The sequence below is a fragment of the Astyanax mexicanus genome, chromosome 13, assembly GCF_023375975.1.
Source record: "Astyanax mexicanus isolate ESR-SI-001 chromosome 13, AstMex3_surface, whole genome shotgun sequence".
NCBI classification, from domain to species: Eukaryota; Metazoa; Chordata; class Actinopteri; order Characiformes; family Acestrorhamphidae; genus Astyanax; species Astyanax mexicanus.
The window spans coordinates 36,757,084-36,772,157 of record NC_064420.1 but is presented as its reverse complement, the minus strand read 5'-3'; the positions used below and the strand labels follow the sequence as shown (position 1 = coordinate 36,772,157).

The 15,074-nt window shown below is 37.2% G+C and overlaps 1 protein-coding gene across 10 annotated transcripts in view; it reads right to left on the bottom strand.

Annotated features, from left to right (window-relative positions):
• The window catches only part of rap1gapa (RAP1 GTPase activating protein a), a 139,474-nt gene that overhangs the window by 95,891 nt on the left and 28,509 nt on the right, over positions 1 to 15,074 (bottom strand). For 4 of the 10 annotated variants that reach the window (XM_007246293.4, XM_049486395.1, XM_007246301.4 and 1 more), the window contains exon 1: positions 8,119 to 8,308. The exons of 3 other annotated variants lie outside the window; for them this stretch is intronic. In XM_007246293.4, coding sequence (XP_007246355.3) covers positions 8,119 to 8,162 — 44 coding nt within the window. In that variant the 5' untranslated portion in view covers positions 8,163 to 8,308. Of the gene's footprint in view, positions 1 to 8,118; positions 8,311 to 15,074 lie in introns of those variants that run through there. 3 more of the 10 variants (XM_015605067.3, XM_007246294.4, XM_007246299.4) reach the window with 3 other exon arrangements.

Sequence of the window (15,074 nt, the reverse complement as noted above, 5' to 3'; positions counted from 1 at the left end):
CATAACAATCAGAAATCAATATTTGGTGGAATAACCCTGGTTTTAATCACAGTTTTAATGCATCTTGTCATGTTTCTCCTCCACCAGTCTTACACACAGCTTTAGGATAACTTTAAGCCACACCTGGTGCAAAACTTCAAGCAGTTCAACTTGGTTTGATGGTTGTAATTATTCATCTTCCTCTTATATTACATTCCAGAGGTTTTCAATTTGGTAAAATCGAAGAAACTTTTCTTTTTTAAGTGGTCTCTTATTTTTTTTCCAGAGCTGTATATGACATCGTGTTGAAAAAATAGGTAAACGTGTAACAGCATTTTTGCTGTGGTAAACAATCCTATTGTAGTAACTCTGTATGACTAACTGAAACATGTGAAACCTTAGGCATGTGAGATGCATATCCAAGCTGTCTTCCTGCACAAGTAATCTGATAAACAAATGACACATTCCTCACATATTTCTCAATTTGTGCAAACAGGTTTTCTAATCTCTGAAAAGCCTGACCTCTCAGAAAATTGTGGCATACACCCCATGAATCAGTGCTTATAAATGAAATTTTTGAGCTCACATGTGCTGAGTGGAAGAAAGGATTTAGCTATAGAACAGAGCTATATTACTGCAATGTGTCCTAATGAGACTATCACATAAATACACTTCAATTTGTTAGAATTCTGATAGATCGACACAATATGTAAGAAAATGAAACTAACCACTCAGATGTTATTTGTGTTCCTCTCTGATGAGTTTCATTTCTTTAGTTAATAATGAATGTTGTTTATCTACCATTATCTAGTGTCATCAAGATCGCAGCACAAGCCACTGGCTCATCATATGAATCACATTTCCCGAAAACAAACAATGGCATTCTGATAACATTTTCCTATCTCAGAGACACGGAGGGTTAACACTGAAATAAAAGCAGTTAATGGATTTGTGCAGACATGAGAAGTGTATATAACTCATTGTCAAGCAGACTGCCTTTCATTCCATATCTGGGTCAAGATATGCAGCGTGACCTGAGAGTTCACATTGTCAACATATGCTGAATGCAGCCACTGAGTATAGGGGGGGGTGGCGAGGTGGTGGGTGTGAATGTGCATACTGATTCCTCAGTACAGTGGGCCCAGTATGCTGCACTGTACAAATACAAACACGCTGCACACACATACACACACAAAACACACACACACACACACACACACACACACACACACACACACACACAGTGGTACCAGCCTAGAGTTTACAGTTTGCCATCCAAATGAATGAATGCTATGTTTAAAAAAATGTATAGATTACACCGGCCTTTGTGTCTCACTATCACATACACCCTACAGCCTGCACTTTTGTTAGCCCCCATCACTGACCTTTAACACTACATAGCATCTAGTTGCGCAATGGCATGAATGACCTTGTGACACTCTGCCACCTGTCATGTCACAAACAAGGAGAAAAAAAAAAGAAGAATACCACATGTCTGCCTGCACTGCCCACATAACACTGACCGGATGAGTCGCATTTCATTTATAAAACAAATGAATTAAGTGTTTGAGTTTATGTGTACAAGAACCCAGCATTTGTGCCTTTTAAACAACTGCCTAAAAGAAAAAGGAAAAAAGCTGCATGACGAAGATATACAGTAGCAAAATAAGAACAAGTAGTACATTTTGTTTCTCACATTCTGTTAGAAATAGCTGTAACAATATAAATCTGACAGGCTTATCTTAGACTTAAAAATAAGCTAATTTAAAATTATGAACCTCTAAATGCTTAAACACTATAAAAACTCAGGTCAAAACCAGTTAAATTGCTACACAGTTTGACTCAGTTTTGCTAAATGAAAGAAATCTGTTTATAGTTATAACTATTTAAAATAAAATGGCTGAAAAGAATAACTTATTATTCAGAACAGAATAATGATGCTACTTTACTTATGATGCTTTCTATTCATGTCAGTGTTAAATTATGAATGGGTTTACATTATTCTGTATTACAAGCAGTTATGTTTTAGAGTTTTTATTTCACACAACATTTAGTCAATATTGGTCAAATACTGATCCTAAAAGAGTAGCATCACACCAAGGTGTGTGTGTATATATATATATATATATATATATATATATATATTAGTGGTGGGCCGTTATCGGCGTTAACGTGCGGCGATAATGTGATACTCTTATCGGGCGATATAAAACATATCGCCATTAATCTATTCTAAAGTTGGGTTGGGAGCTGGGTCAAAATAGGTAATAGGTAACCAGCTGTTTCTCCGGAGAGGATTTTTTTTGGGGCTTTGATTTGGCGCCCCCTCTAGTGCAGCGCCCCTGACATACGCTGCATACCCCCTTTTTGCGCCACTATGTGTGTGTGTGTGTGTGTGTGTGTGTGAAGAAGAAAGCGTGGGATTGCCAGTCTACACGAGTGTTTACACGCGAAAGCACGTGTGTATCCGCCGGTTCTACACCTTTTCTCTGCGTGGTACGTTCAGTGTTGAGCGCGTGTGTTAAAGGAGAGGCAGTATGGAGAAACAAAAGCGGAAAAATGTGTAAAAATCACAGACGTTCGCTGCTGTAGCCTCCACGTCCTCCGTAGGTGAAGCAGCAGACCGGGTGTGATGGAGAAACTGAGGGACAGACTGAGCAGGAATGTGAGGTAGTAACGTTAGTAAAGTTAGGATAACACAGGGACTTAGGTATTAAGGTTAAAGGTGTGTTGAAAGGCTGCATTGTTTACATTGTTACATGTTTTAAAAAGCACTAAAACAAGTGAAATAACATATTTTAAAACTAATAAATAATCAGTTAACTTAAAAAGTAGGTGTAAAAATATAAAAGTAATATTAGCAAGAGGTATGCCCACACAGAATAAGAGTCAAATGCTTTTAAGACATAGTCGTGTTGCATGAATTCATAAAGCAGCCCTGTTTGTAGCCTGATACAAATACATGTTATAGCTGTTTAAAGGAGTTATCACCTTTAACCTGAAGAATTAAAATTGAGCTGTTATATTAGAGAAAATCAGAACATATATATTAGACATGAATTTATTAACCCCGAGTACATTTTATTGAGCATGTTTTTTTTCTTCAAGTATCAAAGTAGAACAGCTTTCTCAAGCAGTCATTGATGCATTTTGGAAACAGGAGATGAGCCCCTGGTCTAATGCACCCTCTGTATTAAGAAACCCTATCTCAAAGACTGACTTTTAGTCATTACTTGGGTATCACGCATATTCTGAATGAGCCATTTTAATCTAGATTAATCTAGATTAATTTCAAGATTTCAGTGAGATTAATCTAGATTAAAAAAAATAATCTATGCCCACCCCTAATATATATATATATATATATACACACATATACATATACATATATATATATATATTCACATATATATAAATAATATAAATCCAACAATGTAGAACACTCTAGTAATGCACAGTCAAGCTCCTAAACAACATGCTTCATATGAACACACTGAAGGAAAAAGTCAATAATATTTAAGAAACAGCCAACAAGAGCTTATTTTTTCAGACCACACCAAACCTGAACTCGTGTGTGCACCCTAATTGGCCCACAGTTGTCTTTTTTTCACCATTGCTCTGTATCTCCTCCTGCCTAAACAGACACATTCAAAATGTGCAAAAAAGAATCTGCTGACTTCTAAGAATAAGAAGCGGCTGGCTGCTTCCAATTCAAAACAACACGGGTGTTTTTCCACATGGCTGTTCCTGAACAAGCTCCACTCAGAGCCAGGCCTTTTACAGCTGGCAGTGTGGCAATGACAGCAGACAAAAGCTCAGTCTGAGGCCACCAGTCAAGCAGTGCCCAGACCCTTTGCATCCAGCACACATGCCATGCTACAGATCAGGACTGTACAATCTAGACAAAAAAATGGCATTGCACGTATACAGGCACATCTTCTGACTGAATGATGTTTTTTATATATATATATATATATATATATATATATATACACAGCTCTAGAAAAAATACACTTCAGTGTCTGAATCAGTTTCTCTGACTTCTATTAATAGGTATTATTGTTTGAGTAATATGAACATTGTTTTATTCTGTAAACTACGGACAAAATTACAAATAATTTTTTTTTAATTTAGAGCATTTGTTTGCAAAAAATGAAAAATGCATGAAATAACAAAAAAAGGCTTTCAGACTTCAAATAATGCAAAAAAAAAACAAGTTTATATTATAAAGTCTAATATTGAGTTCAGAAATCAATATTTGGTGGAATAACCCTGGTTTTTAATCACAGTTTTCATGCATCTCGGCATGTTCTTCTCCACAAGTCTTACACACTGCTTTTGGATAACTTTATGGCAATCGTTTGAATATATGGCATGAATACATGTCCAAAGGGCAAGAAATAGCATAGTATCCCATGAATTTCACCATGGAACCTAAAGAATGCTGTGTGGGGGGTCTCCTGCACTGGATGTGGAAGTCACATGTATTTACCCACAGGCAGTTCTAGCAAGACACTGCTGACCACGTTACCACCTACTGTACTGTTCACTGTGGGTGGTAGTAATGTCTTCTATTACATTTTCCTGGTACACATGTGAAACTGTAGATTAAGGAATTTTCAGTATTTATACTGGTGAACGTGTTCCCATGCTGTTTCCCATGCTGATTTATGATCAATCTACATATTGCTATTCCATGACGTTTGTCGTGTCTGTGTACAATCCATTAAAATACCCACATTATATATATATATATATATATATATATATATATATATATATATATATATATATATATATATATATATATATATATATATATATTTATATATATTTATTTATTCTTTGATTACCACACTCTTGTTATGAATACAGATACAGAAAGGCAGCCCTCTTTCATTTTAGCACTAGAAATGGCAATATCCTCATAATAAACTGTTACAACCCCATGGCCTTATTTTCCTTCTGCGTGCCTGCCTGGGCTGTTTGTGTGTTTTGTTTGTATTTATTTATTTTTTTATTTTTTTATTTTAGGTGCAGGACCATGATCAACCACCATGGGCACCCTCACAACCTGACAATAAGAGACATTCGGAGCTCCATTCGGAACAACCCGGCACCTCCACTTTGTGCTCCGTTTGTTATTTTAGTTTTTGTTATAGTTCCCATTTGGTTTGGTACCTTTTCTCCTGTTATGGTGACAGGGAGATTAGTTAACCATTTGTTTATTAGTTGTTTTTGTTTATTATCTGGTCCTATGCTCACCCCTAAAGCCATATTCCCTAATTTTTGTCAATAAAATCATTCTGTTTTTGTTTTTGTTCAGTGTTCAGTGTTTGATCAGGCAAAGGGTTTAGGAAGTGAGCCCACCTATTATATTCTGTTACGGCCTGACCCTAGACAGGGTCGTAACATGTCCCTACTACAGAAACAAAGCCAGGGGTGCGTTTTTAAATCTGGGACAAGGTCTAAGTGCTCTGTTTATTTCATGAAGCTCCATTAAGAGTTAATGAGACCTAGAACAATCTGCACAGCAGAGGGTTGCACAGAGGGTTGGCTTACAAAGGAACATCATGAGCTTATTTTAGAAAATGATGATCCTTTTCATCATCATCAGGTGAGGTCATCTCTAGAGAAAGAACGGATATTCCAGTCGTATCCATTGGCTTGGAATCAGGGCTGATCCATACATACACTCTTAATGGATCAAGTATTAGATATTTTAAGCCTGAGTCAGTTCCAATCCTTTGTTTATACATTACTGTGTTCTAGCAGAGCACACTCCTGCTATCCTTTAGCCACCAGTAACAGATGATATTCAAAGTCTGCAGCAGTGAGGAGCATTATCAGAAGGTAACAAAACTGTTTAGAGTTGCACTGTTCGGCTTTTCCTCTAGACATTGCTCGCCAAACTGTGGGAAAGTACACTAATGCCACAATGCTGATGTTTGAATTATGGCTGGGTAGAAATTAAACCATTATGGAAACTTTCAGTTTCTTTAGTTTGCTTGCAGTGTCACAGACTAAGTAAAAACCATGCACATTTTAAATCCATAATTCAATAAATGTTTGTCAGTCTGACAATTATAAAACATAAAAAAGGATATCATGATAACTTTCTCTTTACCACACAACCCAATAAGATTTGGCTGACAAACTTAAAAGGATTTATACAAGATTACCTGATATCTAGCATCTGCTGTGGGACAGAACAGAAGTAGAAATTACAGGTGTTCTAGTTCTGTAACTCACTTGCTAAAATAGCCTTTGCTTAGATAGCTTGTCTAATAGACTCAGACATCTTAGAGCAGAGCAATAATAATTAATAACAGCTATGACGAATAAAAACTGTATTGGCATAAAAGCTAAATATGACAGGTTCTACAGTGTTTGAAATTTAAATGAGCTATTAGCCAAACACCACAGCACAAATTAGGGCTGTAAGATATCTAATGTATTTATCATTATTGTAAAATGAGCCTGTGTTTTAAAGTATATATACACAGAGCCAAAATTTGACAACACAGACATGACATAATTTTAAAATACATTCCTAAATTTGGAGACACTATCATAACTTTAAAATACCATAGTATACACACAGTATTATTATACTGTCCAAGCCTAGTAGTAAGTTACTTTTGATTGGGTCAGGGGCAAAAAAAACATTTCTAACAGAGAGACAATAACACAAGGTCTCAAATGCACTTCAGAAGCCCGGCACATCTCCCACCTAGACACTTCAGACACTGTAGATCTGATGAAAGTTGACCAGCTGTGCTGAGCCCTGCCACTCTGCAGAAATGGCTTCGCTTCAGCTACTGAAGCACTTTAACACCAAAGTGTCTGTGCTAATACATCTCAGAGAGCCTCTGTGGACAAAATCCTGACTGAAATACATTTTATCAAGTAAAGTGTAGCAACTCTACTGAAGTGAAGATGTCACATCTCACGTAAGGTCATGTCAACACCAATTTTTCACCAGGAAACATGTTTCCTCTTCATCTGCGACAGCAAGTAATTTTCAGAGATGACATTTAGATGTCACCTGTTGAGTGCAGTAATCACAAACACAGAGAAAATGTCAAAGGACCAGCAGAAACACTTAGCTGAGAAAAGTCAACAAAATAAATCGAGACAATGATTTTCCCTTGTCGTCAAACTCGTATGTAAAAGCCTAGCCAGCGAATCAAACCTGTACAACAATAAGTGCACATCACACTTTTAAAAGTTTAATTTCCAAGAGTTTTCATACAGCTCCTGACATTTCTTTTTTTTGACATTGCACTTATCACTGTGATTGGCCGGAAAGCTGACTAAGCAGAGGAACTACCCACAGGCAGAGGAACAGCAAACACTTGTCCTTGACAAGGCGGCATTCAGAGCTGCTAGCCTTCCACCTGTTGACTTGAGAGGCTACTCCTTCACAGACTAACAGACAGCAGAATGTTCCCCCTCCAGGGCTTCTGGAGCCTGAGGCAACACGGCTGTCTGCAGACGCGTCAATATAAGATCTCACTGACCTGGACAATAACACCCACCCAGGTTTGTTATTTGCTATTTGCTGCACCTCCTTCTAGTAGTGGAGTACTAAGCAACTTAGTGGTGGTGGCGGACATAATCAAATCTAGATGGATTGATTGATAAGGTAAGCAGCTTCTGATTGTGTTATGCTCTCAGTCCGATCAGCAGACGCAGGGTTTCTGTCTGGCTGTACGTGTCTGCTGCAGACAGCTGCATAGGCTAATTTCATCCAAACTCGATTGTGCTCTCGCTGCTGATGGGTTTTAATAAGGTTCCTGCTCATAATACAGAACGAACTGATCAGCACATCCAGTTCAGTTTAAAAGAGCGCAGGACTGAAGGGCTCTGCATCCTGTCATACTTGTTTGACTCTGATGACGTCACAAGTCTGGCATTAGTGTCTTACTTACAGTGTGCAAAGATTAAATTTTGAAAGTAGGCAAAGGAAGTCAGTCAACACAGAATATTCCTCTCATTAAGCTTACTCAAAACTTCTGCACAGTGACAGTAAGGTGACAGCAGTAAACACTCTTCACAGCATACAAAACAGCATGAGAGGACTGTAAACACAAGTAAATGAGAAAACAAAAATAGTGAATATTATATTCTCCTTACCCTCCATATGCTCCAAAAGTGAAACTCCTTTTTCTCTGTGGCATCTTGTGAAAATGATAGAGCTTAGCATTAGAGAGATTCAGTCAGTCAGTCAGTCATTCAGACAGAGACAAGAAAGAGAGGAGCACTGAAAGAGAGAGGCACTTCTTATGTCTCATAGGGCTGACAGAGTGGCCAAGCCTCTGAGTGTGTGTGTGTGTGTGTGTGTGTGTGTGTGTGTGTTTGTGTGTGTGTGTGTGTGTGGGGCATGTGTGTCAGTGTCCTTTCTATTCCACTCCCCTCACTATCTCCCTCCCTCTCGGACTGCTTCTCTCTTGCTCTCTCTCTCTCTCTCGCGCCCTTTCAGTTTCTGTCTTTCTCCCTGTGTCTCTCTCTCCTCACTGGCAAATAATGGGGTGGGCTGAGAGGTTGGAACTGACCACTTCTAGTCTCCCCGGTAACCAATAGGTGCCCACTTAACACGCTTCCTCCCTTTCAGATTTTCTGTAAACAAGCCAAAAAGGAGCAGCACTAGGTCTATATGGGACAATGTGTTGTCCCATAAATAATTGTGGTTTAAAGCATAATTATTCTCTTATAATTATCATTATTATAGTTCGGCTGATGTAAAATTATAATATAGTGTAGAAATGAATATAGTAATTGTAATATAGTAAAAATAATTGTAGTGGAAATTAAATTAAACAATCACGAATATTCAGGAATACAGAAATAATTAGATATATTTAATTATATTATATAATTATTATATATTATTTCGAAAATTGAGTTTACACACGCTTCATAACACAAATAGAGTTCAGTCAGTAAATCGCTCAATGTGTTTCACATGACCTTGGACAATCAGATAATAAAAACTCAATATGAACGTATATACAATATGAACTTAGAGCAGCTAGAAAATGAATATTATTTAAATCTCTCAGTTTCAGCATTGTAATCTCATGGGTGCAGGGTTAAACGTTGCTTACTTATACGCATGAACAGACTGAGAAATTTAAGAAAACACATGATAAGAGAATATATATATTATATATATATGAAATATATTATTATACTATACTATATATATATATATATATATATATATATATATATATATATATATATATATATATATATATATATATATATATATATATATATATCTTACTAAGCTAAAATACACCTCTATTTATCAGATGTCTTAATCTGATCCAAGAAATCAGAGTATTTTGTTTATATGTCCATCTTAGATAAAGGCAGTTCTGAATTGATTATTAGGCATGTAAACACTGACACACCAGCACATTTAAGATATAATGGGCTCTTTTTTCTAAGTAAATAAAGAGCAATTTATTTAGGTCTTGATGATTTATTGTAATCAACAAGACTGTATGATAAGTCAATAATAATTGTGTTGAGTGGCACCCTGTGTCCTTGGGAACCTGCCTTAAACATATATTTTACTATTAGTATGTATGTTTAAGCAAAATGAATATTGTTGTTTTATTCTACAAACTACTGACAACATGCCTCCAAGTTTAAATCCAAATCCAAACCTCTGGATTGTAATCAAGAGGAAGATGGATGGCCACAAGCCTTCAAACAAAGCTGAACTTTGTGAATTTTTGCACCAAAAGCAGTGTAAAAGACTGGTTGAGAGCATGCAAAAAAGCATAAAAGCAGTAATTAAAAGTCAGGGCTATTCCACAAAATGTTGATATCTGAACTCTTCCCAAGTTAAACCATTGTTGTTGTTTTTAATGATTATGACCTAGCTTTCTTGCTTTATCTAAACTAGTTTCTTATCCACATCACAGATGATTGGTGCAATAATAAGAGCACTGTTTTGAGGCAGGAGTCTACAGAGTTCCCCTGTAGAGGTTGACCCAGGAAAGTGTAATCTGAGAAGTAAAGGCGTAAAAGATAAATTGCAGGGAAAGGTGGTTTCACATTCACTCAGTGCTAAAAAAGCTCCAGGCCAAACCAACAAGAGGGCCAGTTCTAGTGAGAAAGTACTGATTCACTTCATACACTCACTACTCTGTAAACCAAACTTCACAAATCACAGAGGACTGTCGCGCGACCACTAGAGGCGGTTACTCTCCTTTATTGCTAAGCACTTACGATAAATCAGCCAGGGACACAGGAAAGGGGAAGCGATTCTACACAAGGTTGTAGTGGCTTTTATTTTAGCTAGAGAATAAAAAGGGAAAATCCATGTGGAGTGAAGTGAATCTACAGAATATGTGGTGTTCAGTTATAACATGACATTTCTCTGAAATTACTAACAGCAAAGGTAAGGCAGCTTCTCTTTATCCCGCTCTCCATATCTGTCTGTCTGTCTGCATGCGTTTCTAACAAAGCAGCAGGCCAATAACCTTACGTAAAGGTTATTAATGGTAAAAATATTACTGCAAGACCTTCAACAACTGGTCTTAATTAAAGTGTTTTTAAACCTATGTCCGAACCAAGCTTCAAGACACATGCAGTTTAGCAAGTATGTCCCTGTAGTTGCCATTGATCAGTTTGTAGAAGAATGTGCATTGAACAATTAGGTGAATTATTTTTCCAGTGATGAATTCTGCTTCCTTTAAGTGCTTATACATCAATCAGGAGAATGAGTAACAGATTACCCTCAGATTCCTTTTATTTTTGTTAATTTAAGGGTTAATCTAGAGTTAAAGCAAAAACAGGAATCACAGGCACAAAAAGAGGAGTCAGATTTCAGCACAACACTAGGACTTTTTCATCTTCTATTGTTTAATGTTTGTTGATAGCCTGCCTCAACCTCCTGTAAGAATCTGAAACTTTGAATGATCCAAAAAAAAGTGTTTCTACAAAGTAAACAAACAGGATCATGGTTCAGCCAATCAGGACTGAGACCATCTCCTTTCCTCCTTTGGTGTGAACTGTGGTTTGTGGGCACACTTTACACATTTCAGAACCAGTTACCTATGGGAACAATTTCAGAATTTAGACTGGATAGGTACATGAATATATAGAGATCTTCCCTAGATTACTACAGAATGCTCCTTTTCTCATTTTCTTCCCTACATTTAATTTTTCCTTTTACACCTCTATGTATTAGGTTTTATTTAATAAACACATTCTATGACATTCAATGTAATCTGTTAAAAATGTATAAATATAATCTTATTTATCGTGAGTTTTTTTACAGTTTGTTTAGCTTGCTATTTTATTTGATAAAGCTACAAAAATGTTAATTAAAAGAAAATGAAATACTAAAAACAAGAAATTTTATTTTATTTTAATTTATTTCTGACCGAATTTACAAAGGAACATTTCTTCCATCAGTCACAATTACAGGGAAACGCAGAGTGACTAGCACAGAGCAATTTGTGGTCTAGAAGAATTGTAAATCTCAGCACTGCTGATTACACACATCCGTCAGTTCAAGCTAAAAATAAGACAAAATGATCAGTCACAACTATTGACGGTTTTAGTATTGAACTGATGATTGCAATTGGGCTTTTTTGTGCATCCTTAGTCCTATGACCTAAGTGTGTTAATGACTAAAATGTCCAGTGTTCTAGTATAACTAAACGTACCACATTTAGAGCAAATCTGGTAGGTTAATACAGTGCAAATCAGTGGCAAGAAGAAATCTTTACAGAAGAGACCCTGAGAATACAAACACCTAAAAGGAGAACCCATACCTTCTGATCATCACTGATTACAAACATAAGTGAAATTAGAAACATATGTTACCCTTTTAAAAAAGACACATGTTTATATTTAGAATTATACTCAGAAAAGTGTTTTATGACGTGATTCATCACAATATACAGGCATACTGCCCACCTTTACCCGGCCAATTAAAAATGCCAAGACAAGCTTTCCTTCCTGCCACTCACTGGCTGGCCTTTTGTCCTTTTATCAGTGGGAGATATGCAGTCTGAGTGAGCAGACAGACTTCCACAAGGTTGCTAGAGCTCCGATCCTTCAGTGATAGGCCTTCCTTTCTGCCTTATCAGGCTCAACCCACTGCACACACACTCCTGACACTCCACCACCTCCACCCAAACAAAGGCTGAGACCACACACACAAACACACACACACACGCACACACACAAAAACAGCTGAGTCATGAACTAAATCATCTGAGCTCAAAATGTCATTTCTGGGAGAAAGAATATCCAGCGTTTTGCAGACATGTTTCCTTTGATGCTAAAAGTGCCCTAAAGGTAACATACAGCTAATGACAGCTGGCACAAATGAAAGACCTTCAACTCTGATTTAAAGTAGCTGACTTGCCTCTCCAATAAAATTGGATGTGAGCACACACAAAAAAAAAAAACGAAAGCTTTGATGCTGCGTGAGTTGCTATTGCAAACTGCAGGTGTTGCTGTGAGGCGATGCACATTGACTTAGGGACCTGGGTATCTTCTTTTAGTCGCAGGAAATTTGCTTTTAAGCAATAAATTACCAGCAGGCTTTAAACTGTGAGGACCAGGCACTGATCAAACGATAGGTTCTGTTTGCAGAGCTTTGTTATGGCTTAGTTTGCTACTATTCATCAGTTCAAAGCTTGAGGAGACCACAAATTCTCCGGAGAGAATCATTACTGTTTGAAAGATAAATAAGGTGCTTTCTATCCATTTATCTATCTTTATAAACCTTAGACAAACATATGGATCAGGTCCCATCTACGATCAAGTAAACACTGGTGTCCTGCATGGCATCTCTGCAAATTGTGTTTTCAAAGGCCAGTCACGAAGACTAACAGGGGGCAGCTGGTGCAGAAACACATTTAAAACCCATCATTTATACTCACAGCTCAAACCCGGCTGTTGTAATAAACACCCACCAAAGTGTTTAGCTGTTTATTAAAGCCGTTCATTCAAATAAAGTGTGAATGCAGGCAGTGAAGCAGCTGTTTATGGGTTTTTAATCCAGGAGCGCGGAAAGCCACCGCTTGGCTCTTTCCGCTGCCCTTTGGAGAGAAGGGTTAATTACATGAAAATATTTACACTGTATCATGATGAACACCTTGTCTGAGGCCAGGCAGAGCATATGAAAGAAGCTTGATTGAAGAGAGCAGGGGTAAGTTAGACTAAATTTAGAATGGCAGCAGAAATTCAAATATGTGGAGAGAGGTAATATTCAAAGGGTAATTGTGCAGAAAATATGGATGAAATATGTTGGATCTTATCTGCACTGAGTGTTCTGTTTTCATCACCCTGCAGTAGAAAACTGCAGCCACTTTAAAGCAAAGCCTCTGCATCCATCGCATCACTGAGCAGAAAACTGGCCCGGATCATATGGTGACTCATGCTGGATTGAGTGTACGTAGTTTCTCGAAGGGCAGTTTTAGGTTTATGGTCGTCAATTAGGACTTATGTTAATGCGCACAGAGTTGTTTCATATTCTGCAGCACTGCATCCAAGAGAGTGCCTGTGGCCTATAAACACTGCGGCCATTCATAGGGGTCTAATTAAAGGGGCCAGACATCACTGCAAAGGCAAGAATGACAAGGTTGTTCTCACACACACACACAAACTCTCTAAACTTCACACATTTCTTTCCTGCCACACACAAAGTTAGCCTATCCAGCTCCACCTAAAAATACATTTCATAGCAACTGCTATGTGGTTAGCCAAGCTTTTCAGAGCACTGCAAAAGTTCATTCAGTGTATTAAAGGTGTTATTTCGCTTGATCTTTGGCAATAGGTCACTACGAGTTTCATATAAAAATACTGCACATGAAACTGTTACCACTAATGCCTGCTTCAGCCTGTAAAAGAAAATGGGCAGAAAAACAAGTGAATCAGGAAACGCCTCCAAACTGACGGCAACCTGTAAATTAGGATTCACAGCCTCGCCCACCTCTGTTTTGAGGCTACCCACTGCAAAACTGTAGAGAGAGCATCCTAGTGTTGTTAGTTAATTTAGAAGTGAGACGTTTGCATGTCATAAATATTCATGAGTATGAGCCGAAATCCTGTCATTCGTTCCCGTCCACTCCACCGAACTAAAACAGCCAGAAACAGGAGCACCAGAGCACTTAAAAAAAATATAAAAACAGCCCACGGGGTGTTCACCAATACATACTCAAAATCATTCATTTTACACTGCAATTTTAAACTGCATGTTTTAAAGAAACTGGAAGCAGAAAGATCATTGAGGCCATTCATTCAAATACTCGTACATGCTTCTTCCTGGTCAGGGACCCTTGTAAGTCCATGTTTGGAATTTTTTCCCTTTAGAAAGCTGTTCTTAAAATTGAATTGTTAGAGGCATCTAAAAAGTTGCTAAATCTAGTGACAAAATCGCTAAATTAGCAACACTGGCTCTGAATTTGTTGTTTTGGTTATTTCCTTAAGGTTTATACTTAAAATAAAAAATAACAAAAGGTGTTTTATGCAACCATGTACAAAGCCACATGGAAGGTCAATACATTAAGGTGTAAAGCACACCAGAAAATGGTCATTTTAAATGATATGCTACAAAAACAACATAAATGGATGTCACAGTACACAAATTCTTGACTAAAACAAAGGTTTTTTTTTTTTACTTCCTTAATTTCAGTCAATACAATACAATTTTGATATTAATATCGTCAGCATAAAAGCCAAAACTCAAAGTCTACGTAATCATGCACTAATAGAGCTGGCTAATATGGTAAAATATTACATCACAATACACATTACAACAGTATGTATCATTTTAACATTTAGACAAAATGCAGTGCAAGATTCTGCTATTCAAATGCTTTTTATGCATAGTACACTCTCTGTAACAAAATGTACAATTCGGTCTGTGTTCTTTTAAGTACTGATCTCCTTAATATGCTTGATAAAAATGTACACAATATGATAATTTGACCCTACCCGCACTAATCCTACCCTCAGGTTGTGTAGTTTTTTACTTTTTTCTTATCGATCAATGAAAGGCTGCCATTATTTCATCTACCAGAGTGTAAAAAAACTGAAGTTGATCTGCCAGTATA